Source organism: Panicum virgatum, chromosome 3N (assembly GCF_016808335.1).
Source record: "Panicum virgatum strain AP13 chromosome 3N, P.virgatum_v5, whole genome shotgun sequence".
Lineage (NCBI taxonomy): Eukaryota > Viridiplantae > Streptophyta > Magnoliopsida > Poales > Poaceae > Panicum > Panicum virgatum.
The window spans coordinates 1,347,307-1,372,040 of NC_053147.1; the positions used below are offsets into that span (position 1 = coordinate 1,347,307).

At 50.3% G+C, this 24,734-nt stretch overlaps 1 protein-coding gene and 1 pseudogene across 1 annotated transcript; one reads left to right on the forward strand and one right to left on the reverse strand.

The window, feature by feature from the left end:
* Positions 1-284: 284 nt before the first annotated feature.
* Positions 285-1,565, reverse strand: LOC120666754 (annotated as a pseudogene).
* Positions 1,566-3,967: 2,402 nt separating this feature from the next.
* LOC120663537 lies at positions 3,968-6,992 on the forward strand. The gene has a single exon (XM_039942387.1). The coding sequence runs from the start codon at positions 4,104-4,106 to the stop codon at positions 6,798-6,800; it is 2,697 nt and encodes an 898-aa protein (XP_039798321.1). The 5' UTR covers positions 3,968-4,103; the 3' UTR covers positions 6,801-6,992.
* The last annotated feature ends 17,742 nt before the right edge of the window (positions 6,993-24,734 follow it).

The following is a 24,734-nucleotide window of genomic DNA, read 5'->3' on the forward strand; positions in this document are numbered from 1 at the left end:
GGGCAGGATATGAGAAAATCGATCAATGTACTCCTTTGATTGTCAGTTTTATAAGCAATAGTCAGCTGAAGAGTTCTTAGATTTGAGAACACAATGTTTCCCTATATCCAAGCAATAAAAATATTACAAAGTAGTCAAAATGAGTGGAAAAGTGTGACACAAAGAAGTTAGGTATGTATGGTTCTTACCTGACCTAAGGTAACCTTGTTTACTCTGAAAAGCTGGCTGGTTAGATGGAACCAAACATTTTGTTGCAGCCCAGATGGAGTTCTCCTTATGTTGATTCAAGCCAATTTTGTCGTCTTTCTCATCGGTGCTCCCACGATCATCTTCTTGAGGCTTGGTGCACTGTCGATGATAAGATAAGGATTGCTAGAAAACCATATTTGCAACAATTCTAGACTCTCTGAATCTATCCTGTTGAAATATGCAATGCATACTTGGAACATTCTGGAAGATTGTAGAAATCACAAGAAACTAACTTTGCAATGCATGGTGATAAGATCATGCCAAGGTAAGAATGTTCTAGAAGAGTGGACAACAAGTATGAGTAATAGTTATCATGCTTCATGGTGAAGTGTAAGCGTAGAATTCTCTAGAGAAAAGATATTTGTATGATAGAATAAAGATGTAGAAAACTCTAGAAATGTAGAAGAGTGTAGAAGGTGGACACATGGCAACACCATATGAACCATGGAGTTCTATAAATAGGGGTGTACTTCTCCGAGGTCTCAAGTAGGAGATGGCAAGGTTGCCATGTAGTGTAGTGGTGTCGTGATAGGATAGCCACATAAAGAGTGTAAGAGTTATCTCATGTTGTATCAAGTTGAGTTGTGAATAAAGGTTTGAATTACCTTGTAGAGAGTTGGTCTCCCACATTAGTATTGGTGTGAAGCTATCCATAGAGAGTAGTGTGGGTAAGAATCCACATAAGAAGTTGGTGCTAAGGTTAGGGGCGTCAATTTCCCAACATATCCTCACACTACTCTCATCCCAGAGGCCGATGTGTAGATTTTAAGCTTTCTGCATCGCTTAACTAGGGCACACAAATCTCCTTCGCTTATGATGCAGCATGTTAAGTCAAGAGCAACTGGGTTTGAATAATGTGTTGGCAACCAAATGTATGGAATACTGAAGAAGCACAGATGCAGGACTCTGAGGCTACGAGAATCAAGGCTCTGTAGTGGGAATTCCACTGTCTGTGATGGTCATATGCTATTCACAACCACCACATGTTCAACATCCTTCTTACTTAACACCTCCATCCATTCTTCCAACTGATTGCAGCCTCTCTTCATGACAAATGAATCTAACCTGAAGTATTGTATTGGGCCAGGATGAGTCTCAAGCATTGTGGTGATGACATCTGTCAAGGCCAACTTTGCGCCATCCTTGGCTCGCGAAGCTCTCACCAAATCAAGATCATGAAAAACTAAGGGATGATTCTGCCAGATCTCTTTCCAATCCGCACTAACTACCGAACCAGGACTCACAATTTCACGAGCAATCGTAAGGTCCAGTCTGTTATCGATGACTTGCCTCAACTTGAGAGCAGCTCCAGCCATCTGGGCACCAGCACCATGGACACCTCCTTGGTTGTGGCCGTTGATTCCACGCGTGGCGATGATGGGGCCGCCATCCTTTTGCTGTTTGCGCGATTGACCTGTCCCAGTCCCAGGTGGTCGGGGGCTCTATCTGCCATGTGGTGGTCTTGGACACCCTTGTCCTCGCCTTGGCAAACGTCGCGTACGCGGTGTCCGATGCCATCCTCCTCGCATTCGGAGACGACGTTCTTCTCGCAGTAGGCGTGTGGGTCCCCGTGGTGATGTAGGCCGGTGCGAGCACCCTCCTCCCCACGACCGCGATGGCCTCGGTGGTCAACCTCGCACACGGCCCTGCTGGTGCCGTTGTCCCCTTGACGTGGGTGGCCGCCCTCACGTCCGCCGCCAAGAGCTGCGTGCTCGCGGTCGCGGCGGGGAGCAGCGTCCCCCTCGCCAACACCGTGGCGTGCGTGCTCGCATGCTTGGGACGAAGCCCGGGGGTATGCGTGGCCGATGCTGTAGCATCTAGTGCGTAGTTGGACAACCTCTTTTTTCCGGGCGCGGAGTTCGCTCCGCTTTGTACACCGCGGCCACTACGATCGGGGGAGCGGACGCAGCGTCGGACGCCATCTTCCTCGCTTTTGGCGGTGACGTTCTTCTCGAGGTCGGTGCGAGGACTTTGGTCCCCACGAGCGCCTCTGCCTCGGCGGCGGTCGATCTCGCGCAGGGCCTTGCTGTGGGCGTTGTCCCCTTGGCACGGGTAGCCGCCCTCGCATTCACCGCCGAGGGATGCGTGCTCGCGGCGGGATGATCCTCCTGCCGACGTCGCGACGGGCGTCCTCGCGTCCAGCTGGGTGGATGTGGATGGCCTCTGGGTTGCCGGCACCCCCTCCGCCGCTGCTGCCCTCCTCGCTCCTGAAGATGGCGTCCCCTCTAGCAAACGCCAGGATGGCGCTGGACCGCGGAGCTCTGGGAATGACCTGAAGCGCCACCTCTATGCTGCCCCGCATGTCGGGATCCCGCAGGTTCCATTGGTGCTAAGCCGTCGGAAGATAACTCTGATGGAAGGAGTGGGAGCACGGCATCACCCTGAGCGTGTCGCCTTCCTCGAAGGCCCAACGACACACCGTGCAGCCCTGCTCCACCGTCTCCTCCGCCCTCGTCGTGGGCAGAGCCAGGATCGCCTTGCCCGAGGTGGGCACGTTGAAGAAACGCTGCGACTCGAGAAACACTGCCACCATCTCCACCTGCGATTCGACCATGGCGGCCATGATCTCTTTCATCATCTTAGCCGGGAGCGGGATCATTGCCACACCCTCGTCTTCCTCACGCCACCTGCGGCTGCGGCAAGGCTGCCGGTCGTCGCGCCGCCGGTCTTGGCTCTTGCAGATCCTCCTGATCAGTTGCCAGGAACGGAAATTGATGGATGGTGCTGGAACGAATTAAAGGGGCACCCTAGATTATATTTATAGGCTGGGGCACGCACGATAGAAGCCGGGTCCGACTACAAGCCCAAATCCATCGGCTTCGTTCGGAAAAACCTTGACTCCGACTTGGCAAAACGCCTTGCTAGTCAAGACAATCAGGAGGACTAGTAGGTGCGGCAACCGGGCCAAACACAAAAGGAGGATGTAACTTCTCTTTGACACGGTCGCTGACATGTGGGCCCGAGTCATACAAACAGCATAGCACCTGTGGATGGTTAACAATCAAGTCAACAAGGTCAGCGACAAAAGCCAGGTTCAATTTCTCTGCCTTGTTGTGTCAAGCTGTCACGAGACGATATCAGTATGTACTTCTGCCGCACTCAAGAATTTTCCACACGGTGTCTCGCCACAAAACCACCGCTCGCCATTTTGTGTTATGTCACCAAGTACTTGGAGCCCTGGAGGTTTCCAAGAAAACACTCCGGCAAGCAGGTTGTCTGCCCTGCGCCAGAACTAAACAAGCAGAACTAAACAAGTTATCCTTTTCTTCAGTCTCGTGAGTGAATTCCTAGCACTGTAGCTGAGTATAAGCTAATCTAAGTAGCCCGGCCGACCAGTATCAGATACGATACGACATGACTGAGGACTCCAGAAATGGAAGTTATTTCTGAATCTAGGAATTAGGAAATGAAAATGCTTGCAGATTGCACTGAAAGAACACGAACTACTAGTTGGAGACAGCCAGGGACTGGACAAGTACAAGAAACAACACAGCACTTGCAATAGAGTGCTAGCTGCTAGAGTGCGCAAGAACTTGTAAAAAACAGTGGAGTCAACGAGGAGCCAAGTCAAGAGAATGGACAGACGCCACTGCTAGCTGCTAGAGTGCTAGTCCTTCAGGCAGGACAAAATCAGGAGACTCTCGTAGTCTTGTTCCGCGTTCTTGGCAATCTCGGTGAAATCTACCTACGCCCGCGACGCGATCCGGACGCGCTCACCAATTTTCCACACGCGGCATCGCTCATCCTCGCATCACTGCACTTGCTACTTAATTGCTCCCGGGCTCCGAGCTTCCCAAGAAAACATTCCAAAAAGAAAATTCCCACACGCTCCGATCCAAACGGGGAGAGACACAATGTCAGTTGACGTTGACCCCGGCCGGCGAGCTCCGGCGCCGGCCACTCCTGCCACCACGGCGGCCAGGGACGCCTACTTCCTCTGGGAGCTGCGCAAGTACGTGCTGCTGCAGGCCACGCTTGCGGCAAGCGTCACCTACTCGGCGGGGCTGTGCCCGCCGGGAGGCTTCTGGGACGACAACGACGGCGTGCGGCTCGCCGGCGACCCCGTGCTCCAGGTCACCTACGCCCGCCGCTACACGCTTTTCTTCTACTTCAACGCCACCGCCTTCATCGCTTCCATCATCACCGTCAACCTCCTCCTCGTGCACTCGCTGAGCCGCCGCCGCTGGTGGCTCCGGGCGCTCCAGGCCGCCATGATCCTCGACCAGTTGGGCCTCATGGGGGCCTACGCCGCCGGCAGCTGCAGGGACGTCGCCATGTCCGCCTACATCGTCGCCCTGGTGGCGATGGTCTCGTCCTACGTCTGCGCCCATGTCCTGCTCTTCACGTTGTGCGCCTTGAGGAGGCACGCGCACGCCGCCGCCGCCGGCGAGGACGCCATGCCTGAAGAAGCCCACGAAGCGGTGGAGCGCTCGCGCAAGTACCTCCTCATCTTCGCGACTCTTGTCGCGACAGTGACGTACCAAGCTGGGCTGAGCATGCCAGGCGGGTTCCTGTCGGCGGACAGCCAGGACAGCGACCACCTCGCCGGGGACCCCATGCTCCACGACCACCATCCCGACCGCTTCATGGGCTTCTTCTACTTCAACACCACGGCGTTCGTGGCGTCCCTGGTCGTGATCATGCTCCTCATGAGCAGGACCGTGGCGCGCCACGGCTTCCGGTCGTGCGCGCTCTGGGTGTGCACGGGCGCCGCTCTCATCGGCCTCACGGGCGCCTTCTCCGTCGGGAGCAGCAGAAGCGTCAAGACTTCCATCTACGTCATCGCGTTGGTGGCTGCTATTCTGCTCTACATCGGCCTTCAGGTTCTGGTGTTCTTGTGCAAGCCTGTGGAGAATTGGGTCCACAGTGCCCAAAAAACATTGCAAAAATGTCTGAAATTGGACAGGATTCAGCCACAACAAGATCACCGGGTTCAGGCAGTATCTGATCCACAAGCCCTGAGTGCGGATCAGCTTCTTCAGAAGTCCCGCATGTACCTGCTTCTGCTCGGGATTCTGGCGGCGAGCGTGACGTACCAAGCAGGACTGAACCCACCGGGTGGCTTCTGGGAAGCAAATGCTGCCGATGGTCTGCATCACTACCTAGCAGGTGACCCAGTCCTTCACATCACATACCCCCGGAGATATCTGGCTTTCTTCTACTGCAATGCCACAGCCTTTGTCGCGTCGCTGGTTATTCTGATCCTGCTCCTCAGCAACATATTCAGCACCCAGGGAATCAAGTACTGCGCATTGCAGGTTGCCATGATCCTGGACCTTCTTGGACTGATTGGTGCGTATGCTGCTGGAAGTTGCAGGCAAGTGTCCAAATCCGTGTACATCTCGGTGCTTGTGGTTCCAGTGTTCCTCTACGTCGGCATCCATGTTCTGGTGTTCATGTTAGAAGTCTTCCCAAACCATGCGACCTGGAGGGAAATGGTGAAGGCGAAGCTGGAGCGGTTTGTGCCCAATTGGCTTAAGAAGCTGTTTGAGCTGCAGGCCGGGGAGGAAGATGAGGAACTGGAATGGAAATTAGAGAAGAGACGAAAGCTTCTGCTGCTCCTTGCCATTCTCGCAGCAAGCCTCACCTACCAGGCAGGCATGAGTCCCCCGGGCGGCTTCTGGCAAGAGAACAAGACAGGCCATGTCGTCGGCAACCCAGTGCTCAGCGACAACTACCCACGCCGCTACCTGGCTTTCTTTTACTGCAACGCAACTGCCTTCGTTGCGTCTCTGGCCATCATCATGCTGCTGGTGAACAGAAAGCTTTCGGCGAGAGGGATACAGTCCCACGCGCTCAGGGTGTGCGTGATCCTTGACCTGATTGGGCTCATGGGTGCGTTCGCCGCTGGGAGCTCCAGGAAGGTATCAACATCCATCTATGTCTTCGTCCTGGTCTTTGCAGTTCTAGTCTGCATCGCGCTTCAAGTTATTCTGGTTGTATCAGAGTCAGTTCAGCATCTTGTGCAGAGACTTCTATCATTTTTCGGCATACTGGACGAAGAATCCAGTGACATATTGCCTCATAGGGCCACCAATGGAGGGGCGCGAGATCTCTGGGGTGAAAAGTTGCCCAAATACTTGTTGCTGATCGCTGCACTTGCAGCTACTGTCACTTACCAAGCCGCCATGAACCCGCCCGGTGGCCTCTGGGATGATGGCCAAACTGCCCACATAGCCGGTGACCCGGTTCTTCGGAGCAGCTATCCACATCGGTACAAGGCTTTCTTCTACTGCAATGCGACTTCCTTCATGGCGTCTCTGGTGATCATGGTCTTGCTTCTGATCAAGCGAGTATGCAGGGCAAAACCGGCCATCTTGGCACTGCACACTGCCACGGTACTCAACTTATTTGGCCTGATGGGTGCGTATGCTGCTGGGAGCTGCAGGAGAATGAGAACCTCTGCATACATCTTGGCATTAGTGATCGGGGTTTCTGCGTACATTGTTGTTCTTCTTGTTGTGTCCATAGGTGTCGCAAAATGGCTGGAAAAAGTCATGGATAAGCTCGTGGAACGAATGATCTGGTGCTTCTCTCCAGAAGATTTGTGAAACTAGGCACCATGAGCATAAAAAGAAGTCACAAGTGTGATTGTAATACTTTGTACATTCATTTTCGAACTCTTCCTAGGCTTTCAAGTCTAACATAGCGCCTTTTCTGAAATTTGATGTAATTTGATTAGTTCATTTGTATCATCTCTTGGAAATGACCCTACATTAGTTGTGGAAAATGTGTTCTTTTTTACTTTTCCACTAGTGTTATTTTTCAGGAAAGGCGTGTGCTATACATTATAGTGCTAAAAGGTCTCAAAGGTTAAGCACCATGACAAAACATAAATATGCGCGTGTGTGACAGAACCGCCAAGTTAAAGCGCTTAATTAAGCGTAACCGCCATCATTTGAACGCATTAGGCATATTAGCTTAATTAAGTGTAACCTGACAGCCCGTTTTCAACCCACAGGCCGATTGTAACACACCAGAAGTTTCACACGATGGCGAGCACAGACGGTACCAGCATGATACAATTTTACAAAAATAGTAATAAATTTTAAAATGCTTACAAAATAGCTTTCACTTTAGAATTAACATAAGAAATGATAGCAGCGGAAGAGAGAGTCTAACTTGTGGAAAAATTTTCAATGAAAATCAGATGAAATAAAATAAAGCAAAACTACGACAGCACGAGGACGTCATATCGAGCCCACCGATGTTTATCTTGGTTAGCTTCTATACCTGAAACAGGGTAAACAATAAACCCTGAGTATAATAATACTCAGCAAGACTTACCCGACTATTGGGTATACTTAGTCCACATATCTAGACAGTGAATCCTTATTTTCAATAATTTAGCTCAAGAATTTCATATAGATAGGCTATCAACTAATATTTGCATATCTAAAGCAATCATGGTGGAGCATTAAATAACAATTCAAAGTAATCATCATATATCTTTCATATTCCATCTCATTACTACGAGGCGACAAAGAGATCAAGGCCCTCATATCCGCGAGACACGGCGAATCGATCCGATTTAACCTTGCAAGGTGGACCTATCCAACACGGCACGCATAAGCCCCGTCAAACCACACGCACCAACTATTCCCCTCCCCGCCTCGAACTACAGAACCGCCCCACCTACATATAGTCAGCCAAGCCCTACGAGAGACCGCCAAAAGTAAATACATGCATCCCAATTCTCCGCGGCCACTCAACTACCCTAAGGCGAACCGTGACTGAATATTTCTTTCGGGGGCTCTTCACCCTCGAGGGAACCTTATTCCGAGGCCTTACTGATCAGGGGTTCGAAGCCTGGCCCGTCGAGGGTTCGACAGGCGCCCCAGATCGCCAGAGTCAGGGACTGCATGGATGTGTCGTACAAGCTACCCTCAAACGCGGAGTTCGAGATGTCCTACGCAGTGTTCAAGGCCAGTCGAGGGTGCCTAGCAGGGGGATCCCAACAAGGGAGAGTATCGAGCCCTCGGACCCTATCGAATGGGTCTGAGCCCCGCCTAGCGAACCTTTGCGAGCACTTTATGTGACGTGTCCACGGACCACGAGCCGACCCTTATCGAACGGGGCACGGACGTCCACTTGAACTACCCGATAATAGCTCACTGAAGCAGCCATAGCTCGCGGCCCGGGCATGGGTAGCATGGTGCGCTTCACCCCTCCTCCCTGCGGAAGGGCGACGAGGGCCGTAATAAAAGTCGAGGGTTCCCTGAACGCCTTTACGCAGGCCGGGGCTCGGGAGCTCCTCGCACACCGCGGCTCGGGCCGCACCCTCGAATGGATCGACGACCGTCGATTATGAAGTTCCATGTGTTTAACCAAAACCCCCACTCTTGACGCGCGCCTGCCAGATGGTTCAGCCGGACACTGGGTCGCTGTTCCAGCACGAAAAACACCGAGGCCGGCTGAAAGGAGTGTCGATGCCGGCTGAAAAAGACGCTGGACGGCCACCTCAGTGAAGCAACCAAGCAGGACGACATTTATAGCCCTTGGACGAGTGCAAACACTCCTCCAAGGCCTCGGGAGCTACACCCGCGGGTGCGCTGACGCGCCCCCGCGGAGGAAACTTCACACATTCAAGGACCAAAATCCCCTGCAGGGGTGGTGCCCCACCCATACACTTTCGGTCGTCCTCTCCGCGAAGGAGGAGACTTCATTGATCTTTGCGAACAAAGATTACAAAGGGTTACTGGCTTAAAGCCGTTGAAAAGTACAAACGCATTGCCACCTGCGTGGCAATTTTCCCTGTCTTGGGTAGGAGTGAGCGCCGATGAAGAGCACCGAGTCCTTAGCCGGCGCGACGGCCAGGCTGCTCGGGATTGCGAGGAGCAGCCCCCAGACCGCACGGGTCCAGCGGGATGCCCTCCTCGCAAGATTTCTTCTAGCATCTCCTCCACCGAAGACCCTGCGGGGGGTCAAGCTGGCGGACAGCACCCTCCACACCATCTCCCCAAGAGCGACATTGTCGCCAGTGTTGACGTTCACTAACGCCCCCGATTTGTATACCGCAAGCGCACGGTTCGTGGTAGTTTTTCACTTAGAGTATTCCCCCAAGGTTTATCAATCCGTGGATCGACAATGAACTTACTAGGGTTTTCCATCTAATCTAACGGATCTATCCTAACATGAAGCATTAATTGCATATAAAAGGTGAACCTTTGATAGATATGAGTGATGTACAAAGGTTGATCTCATCCATGAACATCGGTAAGGATAAAGCATGACCGAAGGCATGACTAAACCTATCACACGCATTCTAGTTGTAGTTCTAGCTAAACGAGTAAGCTCAACATGCATCTCATCCAAAGCCTCTTTAAATCAAAACCTCCAATCCGATCCCTCGATACCCAACCTACTCTGTGGAGACGGCCTGTCACGACGCCCCCCTTTTCAACGGGATACCCTGAAGCAAGTCGAACCCCCTTTGGGTAGATCCGGTATGAACTCCTAGCCACCATAGCTACAAGAACACCCCATGCAATCTATCTTGAGAATAGATCTAGGAATAAGCGCACCCAAAGCAAGAACGAAATCGAAAGAGGAGAGACATGATCGCTAAATAGATCGGATGACATGAAGACATTACTCACATAATAGATTCGTTTGGATCGCCACCACCGCGTATACACCATTGACGACTCCAACTAGCTCATGAACTCCACCATGACACAACCACGCAGGGAGGCCATGGCGGCTAGGGATGGCCTAAGCCATCTCCTAAACAACTTCGAAGACTTGCGACGGCCGTCGTCTCCCTCCGGTCTTGGCCCTAGGTTTTCGTCGAGTTCTAGTTGGATGGATGCTTCGAGTTGAATAAGGTGCGAGCTATTTATAAGCCGAGGAAGCCACCGGTCGAAGGGGAAGGCAAACCACCTCAGAAAAGGGCTGGGCCGGCCGGCCCCATGGGCCTAGGCCGGCCGGCCTACCCCTTTTCGGGCTCGCCTCGGTCTCATCTTTGGCGTGTAGACTCCTCGCATCTTCTAGAGTTTCTGTCCTTCACGATTGCACCCCTTTGGACGTTGTTATCTTGGAGATATCTTCGAGGAAATGATAGGATAGGGAATCCTTCCTTAAATCTTCATTTGCTTTGCTTAATCCCGAAGTATCTTGATCTCATTTTCGTGGGCTCGGTCCTTTGGGCTCTCTTGGAGGATGGATGTGCTTGAATGGGCTTCGAATCAACATGGGCTTTGGTCCTCCCTTTTGGGCTTTGGCCCTCGTCTTTCTCCGTGTTAGCGCTCGATCACGGGCCTCGTCATTTCATGCTCTAAAATAGGCAAAAAAACCCTGCAAAAACGAAGTTCCTCCAAAATATATGTGCAAACGTGAAAATGACCAATAATTAGGTCGGGGTTAGGACGGTTAGTGATTTTGATATTAAATTCATGCCATTATCAAGGATAAACAAGGGATAAAAGGTGTACTTAAGGAGCGTCAACATTCCCCCCATGCTTAAACTTTGCTCGTCCTCGAGTAAGTCCAGGAGCTTTGCTTATAAAGAAATCAGCGTTGCCCCTCAATGTCCTCTCTGCACTTAGTCATACATAACAAGACATATTGCTCTCTCAAGTATTTAGCATTTAAGTTCATGTTTTGACCGGCTACTTTTTCATTATGGAAGATAGACTAGCAATTAAAGAACAAGCCACAATAATAAATAAATGCAATGCTCTCAAACTTAAGCGAACTTCAAACCTTTACCTTGTTTCATCGTGAAGAGTTTTCAAAAGAATGCATATCAAACATAAGTGAGGTTCTCTTGCAAAAGATCATGGAAATACTCATCTCATCAAGTCGCTCAAGCCTACATTAGATTATTTTCAACCTATTCTACTCATATATAAAAGTGGAAGGCTTATGTGGAGCTTGGTAGGTAAAAACAATCCTAGCAAAACATTATATCTGAAATATTGTCAAACTAAGAGAGAGATCTAATGGGATTACCGAGACTAGTAAAAAAGGCCATTGGAAAATAATGTTGGAGAGGGGGAAAGATGAAACACACATTTAGATAGGTGGACATGTGCAAGTGGCAAATGGATGATCCCGAGACACAAATAAAGTTCTCGTTATCGGATTGCACATGGTTGGAAGATTTGAGTATGGAATAATTCTTCAAAGTAACTTGGAAAATTAATGAAACCAAAAAGAACTAAGGAGCATTTTATTCTTCTCTTTTTTTCTTTTCTCCCCTTTTTTCATTTTTCTTTTTTTCTTTCTTTTTGCTCCTTAGAACTTTTGATAACATAGAATACTTACCCAGCCATCCCCCCATGCTTGAACGAATGCTCGTCCTCGAGTATGAATAGTGGGAGAACCAACTAGTTAGGGTAAGTATCTCAAATTCACCTTCTTCTTCATAGAACCGCTTGAAGGTGTGTTCCAGGATCAAAACCTTTCCCTCCCGCATACTGTCACTACACGAGGATAATCGGTAACGAACAACAAGAACACGATAGTTGATGTACTCTAGGTAAACCATGCAAGAGCAAAGCAAACACAAAACCAAGTCGCGATTCTATTAGGCATCAAAATATCTCCGGGAAGCCTTGTCTCCCAAAACTTTTCTTTATATGGTGCCCTTGATTCTTTTGATTCCGTCGAAATGATAATCCATACTCAAATTGGGTTGTGGTCAAGGAGGTAATCACAAAAAGATATTTTTGGTTTAGGGTGGATATCCAGCGAGGTTTGCAAAATTCCCAAAGTGGAAACTCACAATGCATGGATAGATAGGCTAGCAGAAAGAAGGTTACACAAAAAGAACGGAATGACCAGCTTCTTAGTCTCATACCAAAGAAATCAATCTTAATCCAACTCATCAAAATATATGTTTGCAATCTAAAGGTTTCATCATGAAAGAATATGTGTGTATAGGCTTTGGTAGGTAGAACTTTGTAAGAGATTCACAAATGTAGATAGCATAGGAATTAAGTTTTCAAATTAAACAACACAAGGTGTAAGGTCATCGGTAGACTTAAATCAAAGAGCAACATATAATATGTGGGTTTAGAATTTATTCATTTAACCTCCACAAATAAAAGAGCCAGTATTTAATCATTTTAATTCCATTTAATTGAGAGCAAATAGCCAAGTCATATACAACATAGCGTAGGTAGAACAAAGCAGCAACTTTCATCATTTTTCCATAAGCATAAGGCATTGCCAAAATGTATCAATGTGGTGAGCACAAAGTGATGGTGATCCTACACTTATTGAAAACAAAACTAGGTTGTCCTCCTAGTAGCCATGTGATAGGTTGAGAGATATATACAAAGGTTGCATCTATTGTTGAAGGCATATATGTACAAGCATTTAGAAAAAGAGAGAGTTGAGGAAGAATTACCGTCCTTCTCGATACTCGTAATGAAGTGTAGCGCGGCCTCCCCCATACTTAAGCATTGTGCTAAGCATGGAAGAAGAATCATGAGCATCTTGTGGCAACTGTGATTATCTTTCTCCATGAGATCTTTCTTCCTTGTCCACAAAATCCTCCCTCATGCTTAGCATGATGCTAGGCGTGGAAGGAGAAGATGGACCATCTTGCAATTCTTGAAGTTCTTCCCTCATGTGTATGAATATCATCTTCAATGTGTCTTCACCTTTGTTGCCTCAATTTCCTTCAACTTCTTCTTGTACTAAGTCAAGGTCACAATCTTTGCTTCTTATTGTCGTCGCCTCCTTCAATTCCACGTTGTCCCATTGTTGCCTCATCTTCACGAATTTTTATTTCAATTTCCAGAATAGAAACTATACTGAAACATTGCTCCATTGCGAAGTGCACAAATTTTTCTTTCCAACGAGTCTTTATTCGCCCAAAATTGATTCCGAACAATAGAGTTATGTCCATTTTATCCCAGCGCTGCAATCTGTCCCGACGAATTTCAGAACGCGCAACGTCCAAAGTTTTTGTCATATCTCTTTGTACGGGTCTTCAAATTCATTGATCTTGGATGCGTTGGAACGGGAATTTCATGGAGATTCTGAATATCAACTTTTTCTTCCTTGTACGCCTCTGTCCATGTGCAAAATTTGATGAAAACAGCAGGGCTTGCTCTCGAACTTTGGAGATATTGACGAATTTGATTTCTTCTTTGATCACGAATTCACGGGAACACTTTGTCATGCCTGCAAAACAATTCAAGTGCACAATCTACCCCCAAGGTGATGGTCGGGAGTAGAAATAAATGCCAACAAACCTACCATTCCTAAGATCTCAATTTGTGGCATAGCTAGCTTAGCGAAACTAGTGAGTGTACGTGTGTGCTAGTGTAAATGCAAATGAGAGGAAGGTATATAAACAAAGACAATGTTTACACCTAGTTCTAAACACCATGTTTACAACTAGATTGCCGAACTTCTCCATAGCCACAAAGACTTATTTAACCAAGGTCAAAACACCATGTCTATCCCAAGATCAATAGGCCTTCATAGCACAAGAAAAAAAATAAAGCGCATTGCAAAGCTTATAAACCAACCAAATGCAACCTCATAGCTTGGTAACTAAATGATGATGGTTTTCAATCATGTCTAAACACCATGTTTACACAAGATTGCAAAAAGGAAAATGCTATCATGATAAGCATTACATGGATAGGAAAGCATACATCAATAAGATTGAGACCAAGCTAGCAAAATGAGGGCACGAACAATGGAATGGATCCAAAGTGCAAATGCAGAGTTAGCAAAAACAAATGTTAGCAAGATTGAAAGGACCTTTCGATGTTGTTCCGCAACTAGCTTATTCAAAAACAATTGCTAAGAGTGACAAAAAGCCTTCGCGACACTTCATAAGAAGTGAGGCTTTTGTCAATGAAAAGGTTATTTATCGAAAAAAGGATCAAGCAACCGAGCTAACAAGGTTTTAGAAGAAGGTTTATGGGTTTCCTATATTTTTGGCTTAAAACAAAAATTTTGAAGAGAGAGTGTTGGGTATAGAAATTCTATCTAAGGTAGTTTCAAAAAAACTAGAGAGAAACATAAGTTAGATTTTTTTTGAATGAAAAACATACCCTATGGTTTTAGGATTGCTCTATGAGTGGTTTTCCTAAGGGTTTTAGGATCTCAAAAGCGAGGCTAGTCAATGTTTTTAGAAAAGGGTTTTTTTAAATGCAACATGCAATGCAATGCAAGGGTGAAACGAACAACATGGTATGCAATGCAACACGTGGTGGGTGAATAAAATGATATGACATGATGAGGTGGTCTAAAACAAAACAAAAAGTTAGCCTAAGTTAATTAGCCACAAGTTTAGAATCAAAGGGTGGTGCAATGCTTCATAAATCTCTCTAAAAGGGACACAAAGAAAAAGACTCTAAACACTAATAGGCACACAAAAAGGTCTACAAGTTTCCCAAGATCAAATAACAAAGTGCTCCCTCAATAACATTTAGAATGAACATCATGAATTTGTGGTCTTTATTAGAGCAATGGTACAATGTTACTTGATATTCTGATTAAAGAGTGCAATGTAGACGGTCATATTAATATATATATAAAATAAAAGATCGGGTTGCCTCCCGCAAAGCGCTTCATTTAGAGTCATAGAGCTCGACTTTCTTACATACCTTCTCATTGATGCGAAGCCATGGTCCTTCATGCAAGAGGTGAAGGTGTTCCATGCAGCTCCTATTCCACTTCCCATGTTGGACATGATCAATCATGCTTAATGGAAAACTTGCCCAATCGTCTCTCACATCATCGTCACCTCCTTCTTTGTTGTCTTTCGTCGCTACCTTTCTTTTCATGAATTTTCCTCTCTGTCCAGATTGGGAGTTGCACCAACCAATTGATCCAATGCAAGGTGCACGAAATCTTCTTTCCAACAAGTCTTCATTTACCCAAAACGCATTCCAATTGAGGGAGTTATGCCCCTTTTTCCCGTTACTGTAATCTGCCTCGTGCTGATTTCAGCACGTGCATCTCCGATGTTTGAGACATAGCTCCTCCCGTGGGTCTTCAATTGTATCGATCATGGATGCGTTGAACCGAGGACTTGATGGAGATCCTGAATATTCAACTTTCTTGCATTGTAAACCTCTGGACTTGTGCACAAAATTGATGAGGCTTAGTGACGTTCGTTCTTGAAACTTGAAGATGTTGATAATGGTGTTCAAAATTTTGGGCACGGTTTCCCTCCTCATCATTTGAGTTTCATGTCCTGCATGGTTAGTGAAATCCCGGGTTTCTCCCGACATGTGCTCTTTTAGGGTCATGAGCTTGACCAAGCACAAAGCAAGATCGAGATTTGCAATTATTTGTAAACATATGCAACATAATCACATCCTCAATTAAATTTCATCAACAAGGCATGGTGTAATTAAATGCGGCATGTGTTTCTTGCATAACGCAGCGCTCATTATTAGGCAGAGGTTCTTTAAGCATGAAATCAACATTCTCAAGAAACTCTAGCCTATCATCATGAAAAGAACAAGGCATAGAATTTAAACTTTCATTCCGACTATCGGTTCGAGCATGAGATTTTTAAAGATTATCAACAAAACCAATAGAAGCTTGAGAATTCAGTGTATACCTTAGCCTCGGAGCTTTTTCATACTCATTGGAGTCATGGTGCTTTGTGCGAGATGTCATCTTGATGCACTCCTCGTGGTCCGTCGTGATTTGCTTCTCACGTCTCCATGTGTTGAATGTTGCGCTCTTGTAATCCGACGTGGTTTGTTTGCAACATCCTTGTTTGTCGAAGGTCGACCGCTTGTGCCTTCATTTGCCAATGTCATTGGGGTTCTTCCTCTGCTCCAAGCCTCTGAATTTTATCATGTACTCTTGATGAAAACATCGCCCAAGCTCATCTTCATTGTTGTCATCGTCATCTTCTCTATCTTGTTCTCATCGCGTTGCTCCTGCCTCTTCTTCATGGAATATCTCCTGTATACTCAACAGAACATATACCAAAATATAGCTCTATTGAAAAGTTTATGAAATTACCTTTCCAACGAGTGGTCACTCGCTTTAAACGGAGTCCAAACGAGAGAGTTATGACCGTTTTACTTTAGCGCTGCGTGCTGTCCAGAAAATTTCAGAGTGCACGACTTTCGATGTTTTGGCCATAACTTCTTGTGGGAAACTTCGATTGACTTCATTCTTGATTCGTTGGAATCGGAACTTCGTGGAGCTTTTGAATATCCAAAAATATACTGCAATTTTCTTCTGAGGTCGAGCAGAATATTGATGAGAACAGTATCTTCTTGTGAATTCATCCGAAGATATCAATGATCTCAATCATGTGGTCTTTGGAGCGTCTTGTCGTGAGTCCTTGGCTTCAAGGTCATCACCATTGATTTACCAGCACATAGCATGGCTTCAATGATATGTCTTCTCCATGATTCTTGCTTTACCCAAGGTATCGGGATTAGTGGAGGCTCCCGTGCTTTGTGTTGATGATCTGAGCGGTTTTCTTCCTTGATAGCATCACTCGACTAGAAGTATATCGAGCATCCTACTGGAGAAGATAGGTGGTGTCATGATTCTTCTAATCTTGTTGCCTCCAGCTTTGGTCAACTTCAAATCATCATCTTTTGTGCACTCGGCCTTCCAATCATCCTTTGACATCGTCATCACTTTCTCCGTTGTTTGCTGCTGCACCTTTCTTCGTTGAATTGCTCCTTTGTCCAGTGCAGAACATGTACCAAACTCCAAGCTCATTGTGAGGTGTATCAAATCATGTTTCCAACAAGTGGTCATTTACCCAAATTGGACCTCGGATGAAAAAGTTATGCTTGTTTTACTCCGGCGCTACGCTTCGTCCCGAGAGATTTCAGAACGCGCAACGTTGAAAGATCTTTCCATAACTCTTCACACCGATTTCCAAAATTAACGATTTTTGATGCGTTGGAAAGAAGACTTGATGGAGCTTCATAATAATCTATTATTTCATCATGGCACATATCTGATCTTGGACGAAAAACTCATCACAACAGCGATACTTCATAGATGATGATGATCCAATCGCACGATTTTCTTTTCGGACATGCTTCATACCTATTGCTTGAGCAAACAAATCTTCCCAGAAACATTAGTCTTTAAAATCAATTGACATGGCGGCGTACCTTATTTATCATCTTTTGCTTTAGGGAGTGGGGACTCGATAGCGGATGCTGGGCCACTAACAAAAGTTAGCACCTACCACTAAAGAGCGAAACTTGATGTTATTCGCATCTTGTCGAAGTGGATCTAGGGTTTTTGATGTTGATGTCGAGAACTCCTCGATCGTCTTGTCGTCGATTGTCGAAGTTTGTTGGAGCAGGTTGTGGACTTCTCGAAGCCCAAGTTTGGTGTCTAGCTTTTTCCACCTGCTTTCAAGGACACGAACAAGAAAACAAGGGTATATGCAATAATAAAATTTAGGGTTAGCCCAAAAAATTAGATAGATCGCCCTAGGGTTCGAGTTACCGATCCCCGGCAATGGCGCCAGAAAAGCTTGTTGACGTTCACTAACGCCCCTGAAGCAAGTCGAACCCCATTTGGGTAGATCCGGTATGAACTCCTAGCCACCATAGCTACAAGAACACCCCATGCAATCTATCTTGAGAATAGATCTAGGAATAAGCGCACCCAAAGCAAGAACGAAATCGAAAGAGGAGAGACATGATCGCTAAATAGATCGGATGACATGAAGACATTACTCACATAATAGATTCGTTTGGATCGCCACCACCGCGTATACACCATTGACGACTCCAACTAGCTCATGAACTCCACCATGACACAACCACGCAGGGAGGCCATGGCGGCTAGGGATGGCCTAAGCCATCTCCTAAACAACTTCGAAGACTTGCGACGGCCGTCGTCTCCCTCCGGTCTTGGCCCTAGGTTTTCGTCGAGTTCTGGTTGGATGGATGCTTCGAGTTGAATAAGGTGCGAGCTATTTATAAGCCGAGGAAGCCACCGGTCGAAGGGGAAGGCAAACCGCCTCAGAAAAGGGCTGGGCTGGCCGGCCCCATGGGCCTAGGCCGGCCGGCCTACCCCTTTTCGGGCTCGCCTCGGTCTCATCTTTGGCATGTAGACTCCTCGCATCTTCTAGAGTTTCTGTCCTTCACGATTGCACCCCTTTGGACGTTGTTATCTTGGAGATATCTTCGAGGAAAGGATAGGATAGGGAATCCTTCCTTAAATCTTCATTTACTTTGCTTAATCCCGAAGTATCTTGATCTCATCTTCGTGGGCTCGGTCCTTTGGGCTCTCTTGGAGGATGGATGTGCGTGAATGGGCTTCGAATCAACATGGGCTTTGGTCCTCCCTTTTGGGCTTTGGCCCTCGTCTTTCTCCGTGTTAGCGCTCGATCACGGGCCTCGTCATTTCATGCTCTAAAATAGGCCAAAAACCTGCAAAAACGAAGTTCCTCCAAAATATATATGCAAACATGAAAATGACCAATAATTAGGTCGGGGTTAGGACGGTTAGTGATTTTGATATTAAATTCATGCCATTATCAAGGATAAACAAGGGATAAAAGGTGTACTTAAGGAGCGCCAACACCAGCAGGGACGATGCGAAGAACGGCCACCAAAACTGGCACCAACGCCATGGTCAGGCGTCTCAACCCCCTTCAGGCTAAGAGACATCACAGAAGCAGGACCCCATGGGCCCAATGCTCTTCTGCTAATCCCACTGAAGCTAAGGGATGGTGCGCACGCCCTCTCTAGCCTCCCCCGCCGCTCGCAAGCATTCTTCTAACATCAAAGCCTAAAAAAGCCAGGCCACCCCATCTGGGGGCCGGTCGTGAAAGGCAAAGAAAAACATTACGAGACTTAGGCGATGCTAGAAGTAAGAGCAGGGAAGTTGGAGATGAAAGGGAGTCTCACGACCCCTATTTATAGTTGCGTCGGGCGCCAAGCTTCAAACCTGTCGAAGGGCGAAGGCTTGGACCGCCCGTGAGGGCGCGGCTCCCCACGAGCGAAAGATACCCTCGGTTACCGTGCTGAGACATGACAGGACGAAGCAAAGCTGAGCCCTTGGACGCTGAGCGGCGCAGCATCGGCGCTGGCCGACTGGCCCTGAACGGCGTGTCGCAAGGCAACCAGGGAAAGCGGGGCCGAGACCCTGAGCGCGGGACAGCGCGGCAAAAGCACTGGCTGCAGAGTAGCAGGCGCCATCATGGCCCTGGCCTGCTCAGCACACTGACGCGTCTCATCCCCGAAACAAAACAACAAGCGGAGCGCGCCTCGGAGTACTCTCTCCGCAGGCACACTGCCCCGACCGACGAGTTGTCACATCCGTCGGGCTGGCACCCGGGTGCGCCGATCGATCACGTCAAGGGGTAAAATCGCCGAAATACCCTTTGGTCAAATCCCCTGACTCGACCAAAGCCTCGGGGGCTTCTGTCGGGGACCACGATTAGGGGCACCCTAATCGGGGTACTAAAATCACCCTAAAAATGCAAACACATATTAGGCAACTGAGCCCACGAAGGCCTACGGCCTCCTTCCAATCTGGAAGAAAGGAAAGGACTCAAAGAAGCCAAGCACACGGCCCATCCGCACCCCTCGGAGCCGCGGAGTGATCTCCGTCTCGCTCGAGGGCTCCCATCGAGACCCTCTACCGCACCCCGCGTCTCCGCCTCGCTCGAGGGTAGCGAGCCTACCCTCAGGGAGGTGAATCGTCTCCGCCTTGCTCGAGGGTAGCGAACCTACCCTCGAGCGGGGCGAAAAGTCTCCGTCTCGCTCGAGGCCACCCCTCGACGAAAAAGACAAACGGCCCTTCCGCTCACCCGCCCGTTGTAGGGAGGCATTAAATGCCATCCACTCCACCACAACGCCCAGGTCAGACGGCGTCAGGCCGCCATTCCCCACAGTGGCTGTGACCGGAGTCCCGTCCGCCAACTCCGGTCACTGCTCCACCATCCCGGACGTTGTGGCAACACTGTGGGAACCTGCGACGCGGTACGAGACGTGCTCAGCACAGCTCCCATTACTATTCTGCCAACTCCTGTTGTCCGGACTCCACCTCACCACACCAACGGCCCCGGACCCGTCCCCTGCTCGGGAAGGGATCCGGCGTCGCCACGTGTTCCCCAAGGAGGGATGCTCAGCACTAGCCACCGGAGGCCCGGACCTCCCCCCTCGAGGGGTCCGAGACCTCCACGTGACTCCCGGACCCCCTTAGCGCACGCGCTAGCACTCCACCTAGGGGGGCGGGACCGCCACGTGCCCCACTACCGCTGGCGCATATATATATGCAAGACCCTGTCCTGCAAGGCCCACGGAACGCCGCCACGCCACACCTGGAAGACGGTACACCCAACAGTGACGACCACGCTGCCTGCTGGGGCTGTCAGGACGCCGGCGCGATCTCCGCAAGGCCGAGGACGATGTCCAGGACGACTGCCACGCCCGACGCCATGCCCCACAGTGTACTTCCCACAGTGCTCGACCACTGCACCCCCGCGATTCGGGGAAAAGACGACGACTTCTACGATCCCCTGCGCATGTACATTGTCCATCCTTGTGTCTATAAAAGGAGGAGGCGGGCTTCCTTTAAGGGGGTCGCGGTCGGACCCATTCGATAGAACGCAACACTCAGCACCACTGAGCCCCCGATATTGGCACTCGCCTCAATCAACTCCTCCTCTAGCAGAGACTTGGGAGCTTCCCTCCCTCTCTCGCCTCGCTTGTACCCCCTACTACAAGCACCCCCGGTGCAAGATAGTACAGTGCTCTCGCACACCCCTTTGCTGGACGTACGGCCCCACGGCCGGAACCAGGATAAACCCGTGCGTTACTGTATTGCCTCTTGCATCAACATCTGGGACGAGGAACACGCAGCATCATCACTAGTTGGGTCTGGACTACTGGATCAGGACACCGACAGTTGGCGTGCTAGGTAGGGGCCGCTGCGTGATATTTTCTCTTTTGTTCCCATTTGATCTCCAGGGATGGCGAGCAGATCCAACCCATTCCCCATGGGTGTCTCGGATCTGCTCCCAGCAGGATACGTGATCTGGTTCGGGAGTCTTGAGTTCAGAGCAACCGGCAACGGTTACCTCATGGAGCTCCTCTCGCCCAGACGCAACCCTGACACTTCGACTTCACTAGCCCAGCGCAACAGGCGCTCGGGCCAGCACTCGCGACAAGCGCGCGTGGAGCAGTGCCGGGCGGCACACCTCAGCTCCCCCACGTGGGTTGAGGTTGCCATGTCACAGCTCAGCATCGCTGTCGACGGGGCCACCGCTTCGTCATCACGTGCTTCGGCGTCAGCTACGCCGGCACCATCATCGATTGCAGCACTAGTGCCTCCCTGGGGGGGGCGCGACTGCGGCGTCGCCCTTCCCCTTTGGGATGCGCAATGCTGCCTCCTACGCCTCTTCGTCCAGCACCAACTTCGCCGAGTATGAGGATCTGCCGGGTCATCACGTCCTGTCGATCCGCAACCTCATCACATCATCTCCTAATGACTCCTACCCCAAGACGGCGAGCTCGATCGCCGACGACATCAGCTTCTTCATGGACAACTTCACGGCCGAGGAAGCCGAGGACTACTCCGGGGTCCGCGACCCCGACGCTTTCCGCTCGTTCCAGCTCGCGGCGGCTTACTGCCTCATCTGCTCCGAGGACTCCAGCGAGGGGGATTACGATCCCACCCGGGAGTGCTTCATGGTCCAGCTCACGGACGGGTAAGAGGACAACGCTCCGGGTGATGACAGGAGTGGCGGGGCAGATGCGCAGGCAAACCAACCGGTGGTGCCGGCTGCGGCCCCTTCTTCTTCGTCAAGCTCGGCGGCGCGGCAGGCACAGCTGGCGCAGCTCAAGTAGCTTCAAGCCAAGCTTGACGAGCAGCGTCGGCAGACTCAGGAGCTGCGCACTGCACTAGAGCAATAGCGCACCGCGCGTGGCGCACATGCCCAGGCGGTGGCACGCATTGCCCGGGAGCGGATCCTAGCCGATGACAACATCGACAAACCTCCGAAACTGAAAACGGCCGGCGAAAAACTCGTCGCTGTGGCCTACGTACTCCAAGCGATGCCCGAGCTGTCGACAACTTCGGGTCACAACCTGCGCCGCGAGGCACAGGCGCTCATCGAGCAAGCTGCTGTGCAGCAGGCCGAGAGCTCTGCGTCTTGCTTGCACTCGATAGTCCCGAAGCAGCCCGGTGGGACTGCACGGCAGGACCACTAGGTTTCGGTGCACACTCCACCAGGAGGGAAGGGAAAGGCAGCCGCAGCACATGATGCGAAGGCACCCTTGGTGCACGACCGCATCGGAAAGGCTCCCGCAAGGGAGCGACTCCACGACACGCGAGGGCATGCCGGCGACGGCGACGCTCGCTACATTGTCAACGGCAGGAAGTACACCCCTGGACCCCGAGCACGACAGGGGCGAGTCACCAGAGCCTCCGGGACCCGTGTGTTCAGCCAAGAGATTCGAACCGCTCCTTTCCCCCATGCTTTCGACAGCCCACCACCCTCGTCAAGTACTCGGGCGAGACCGATTCCGCAGTCTGGCTCGACGACTACCGCCTAGCATGCCAGCTGGGCGGTGCGACGGAAGACGCGGTCATCATCCGCAACCTTCCCCTTCACCTTGCTGACGCCACACGAAGGTGGGTCGAGCACTTGCCCGCGGACCGGATCCACAACTGGACCGACTTAGTCCAGATCTTCGTGGGCAACTTCCAGGGCATGTACGTGCGCCCTGGGTACTCCTGGGACCTCAAGGGATGTCGGCAGAAGCCCAATGAGTCCCTGCATGACTACGTGCGATGCTTCTCCAAACAATGCACCGAGCTCCCCAGCGTCACCCACGTCGAGGTCATCAACGCCTTCCTCGAGGGCACGACGTACAGGAACCTGGTGCATGAGCTTGCGCGAAGCCGTCCCGCCAACACTAACGAGTTGTTCGATGCTGCCACCAACTACGCCGACGGCGAGGAGGCAGTTGGCGCCATTTTCGACGACAAGCTGAACAAGCGCAAGGAAGATGCGCCCGCAGAGGGCGGCAACGCCAAGATCAACGCTCCCGCCAAGAAACAAAAGCGGGGGAAGAAAGGGAAGAAGCAGGCCCCACCAATCCAGCGTGGACTGGGGCATGCAGAAGACTCCGATGAAGCCTTCGTCGCCGCCCCGGACCGCAAAGGACCTTGAGGCCCCCCTCGAGGTGGAGGCGGCCTATTCGATGACATGCTCAAGAAGCCGTGCCCTTACCACAAGGGCTCGGTCAACCACACCCTCGAGCAGTGCGAAATGCTCAGGAAGTACTTAAACTGCATCGCAAATCGCGATGAGGACAAGAAGAAGGATACTGGCAACAAAGGTGGAGATGACGAGTTCCCCCGGGTGGAGAACGCCTTCTTCATCTTTGGAGGACCAACGACGAACATGACCTCTCGGCAGTGCAAGCGTGAGCACCGGGAAGTCTTCTCCGTCACCAAGGCCACGCCATCCTACCTCGACTGGTCGAAGGACACCATTTCCTTTGGCCGTGAGGACCACCCCGACTACGTCCCACACCCGGGACGGTACCCGCTTGTTGTCGACCCCATCATCGGCAACACCCGCTTCTCCAAGGTGCTCATGGACGGAGACAGCAGCCTCCACATCATGTACGCCCACACCTTGGAGCTCATGGGGATTGGATTGAACAAGCTTCGCCCCAGCAAGTTGCCATTTCATGCCATTGCGCCGGGGAAGCGAGTCCAACCCCTCGGCCAGATCGATCTGCCTGTCTGCTTCGGCACGGCAGCCAACTTCCGCAAGGAAGTGCTCACCTTTGAGGTGGTGGGGTTTCGGGGATCCTATCACGCCATTCTTGGTCGTCCCTATTACGCCAAGTTCATGGCCATCCCCAACTACATGTCGGCTCCTCGTTCGAGCACGCCTACGAGTGCGACGTCGAGTGTGTTGAGCACGCGGAGGCTCAAGCGGAGGATGAGGCCCTCGCAGCAACTCTAGACAAGATGGCAAGCGAGGCCTTGGACTCCACGCATCGGCACGCAGGCAGCTTCGAACCCGCCGAAGGTATCAAGAAGGTCCCCCTCGACCCGAATCGCCCCGACGACAAGGCGTTGCAGGTCAGCGCCACCCTCGACAGCAAATAGGTAGTGGTGCTCGTCGACTTTCTCCGCGCCAACGCAGACATCTTTGCGTGGAGCCTCTCAGACATGCCTGGCATACCGAGGGAGGTCGCCGAGCACTCCCTTGATATCCGACCCAACTCCAAGCAGGTGAAGCAGCGCCTGCGACATTTCGACGATCTCAAGCGCCAGGCGATCGGCGAGGAGCTGCAGAAACTTCTGGCGGCCGGATTCATCAAGGAAGTATTCTATCCCGAGTGGCTGGCTAATCCTGTATTAGTGAAGAAAAAGAATGGGAGTTGGCGGATGTACGTAGACTACACTAGTTTAAATAAAGTATGTCCGAAGGTTCCCTTTCCTTTGCGCGCATTGATCAAATCGTAGATTCAACTGCGGGATGCAAACTTTTATCCTTTCTTGATGCTTACTCTGGTTACCACCAAATCAAGATG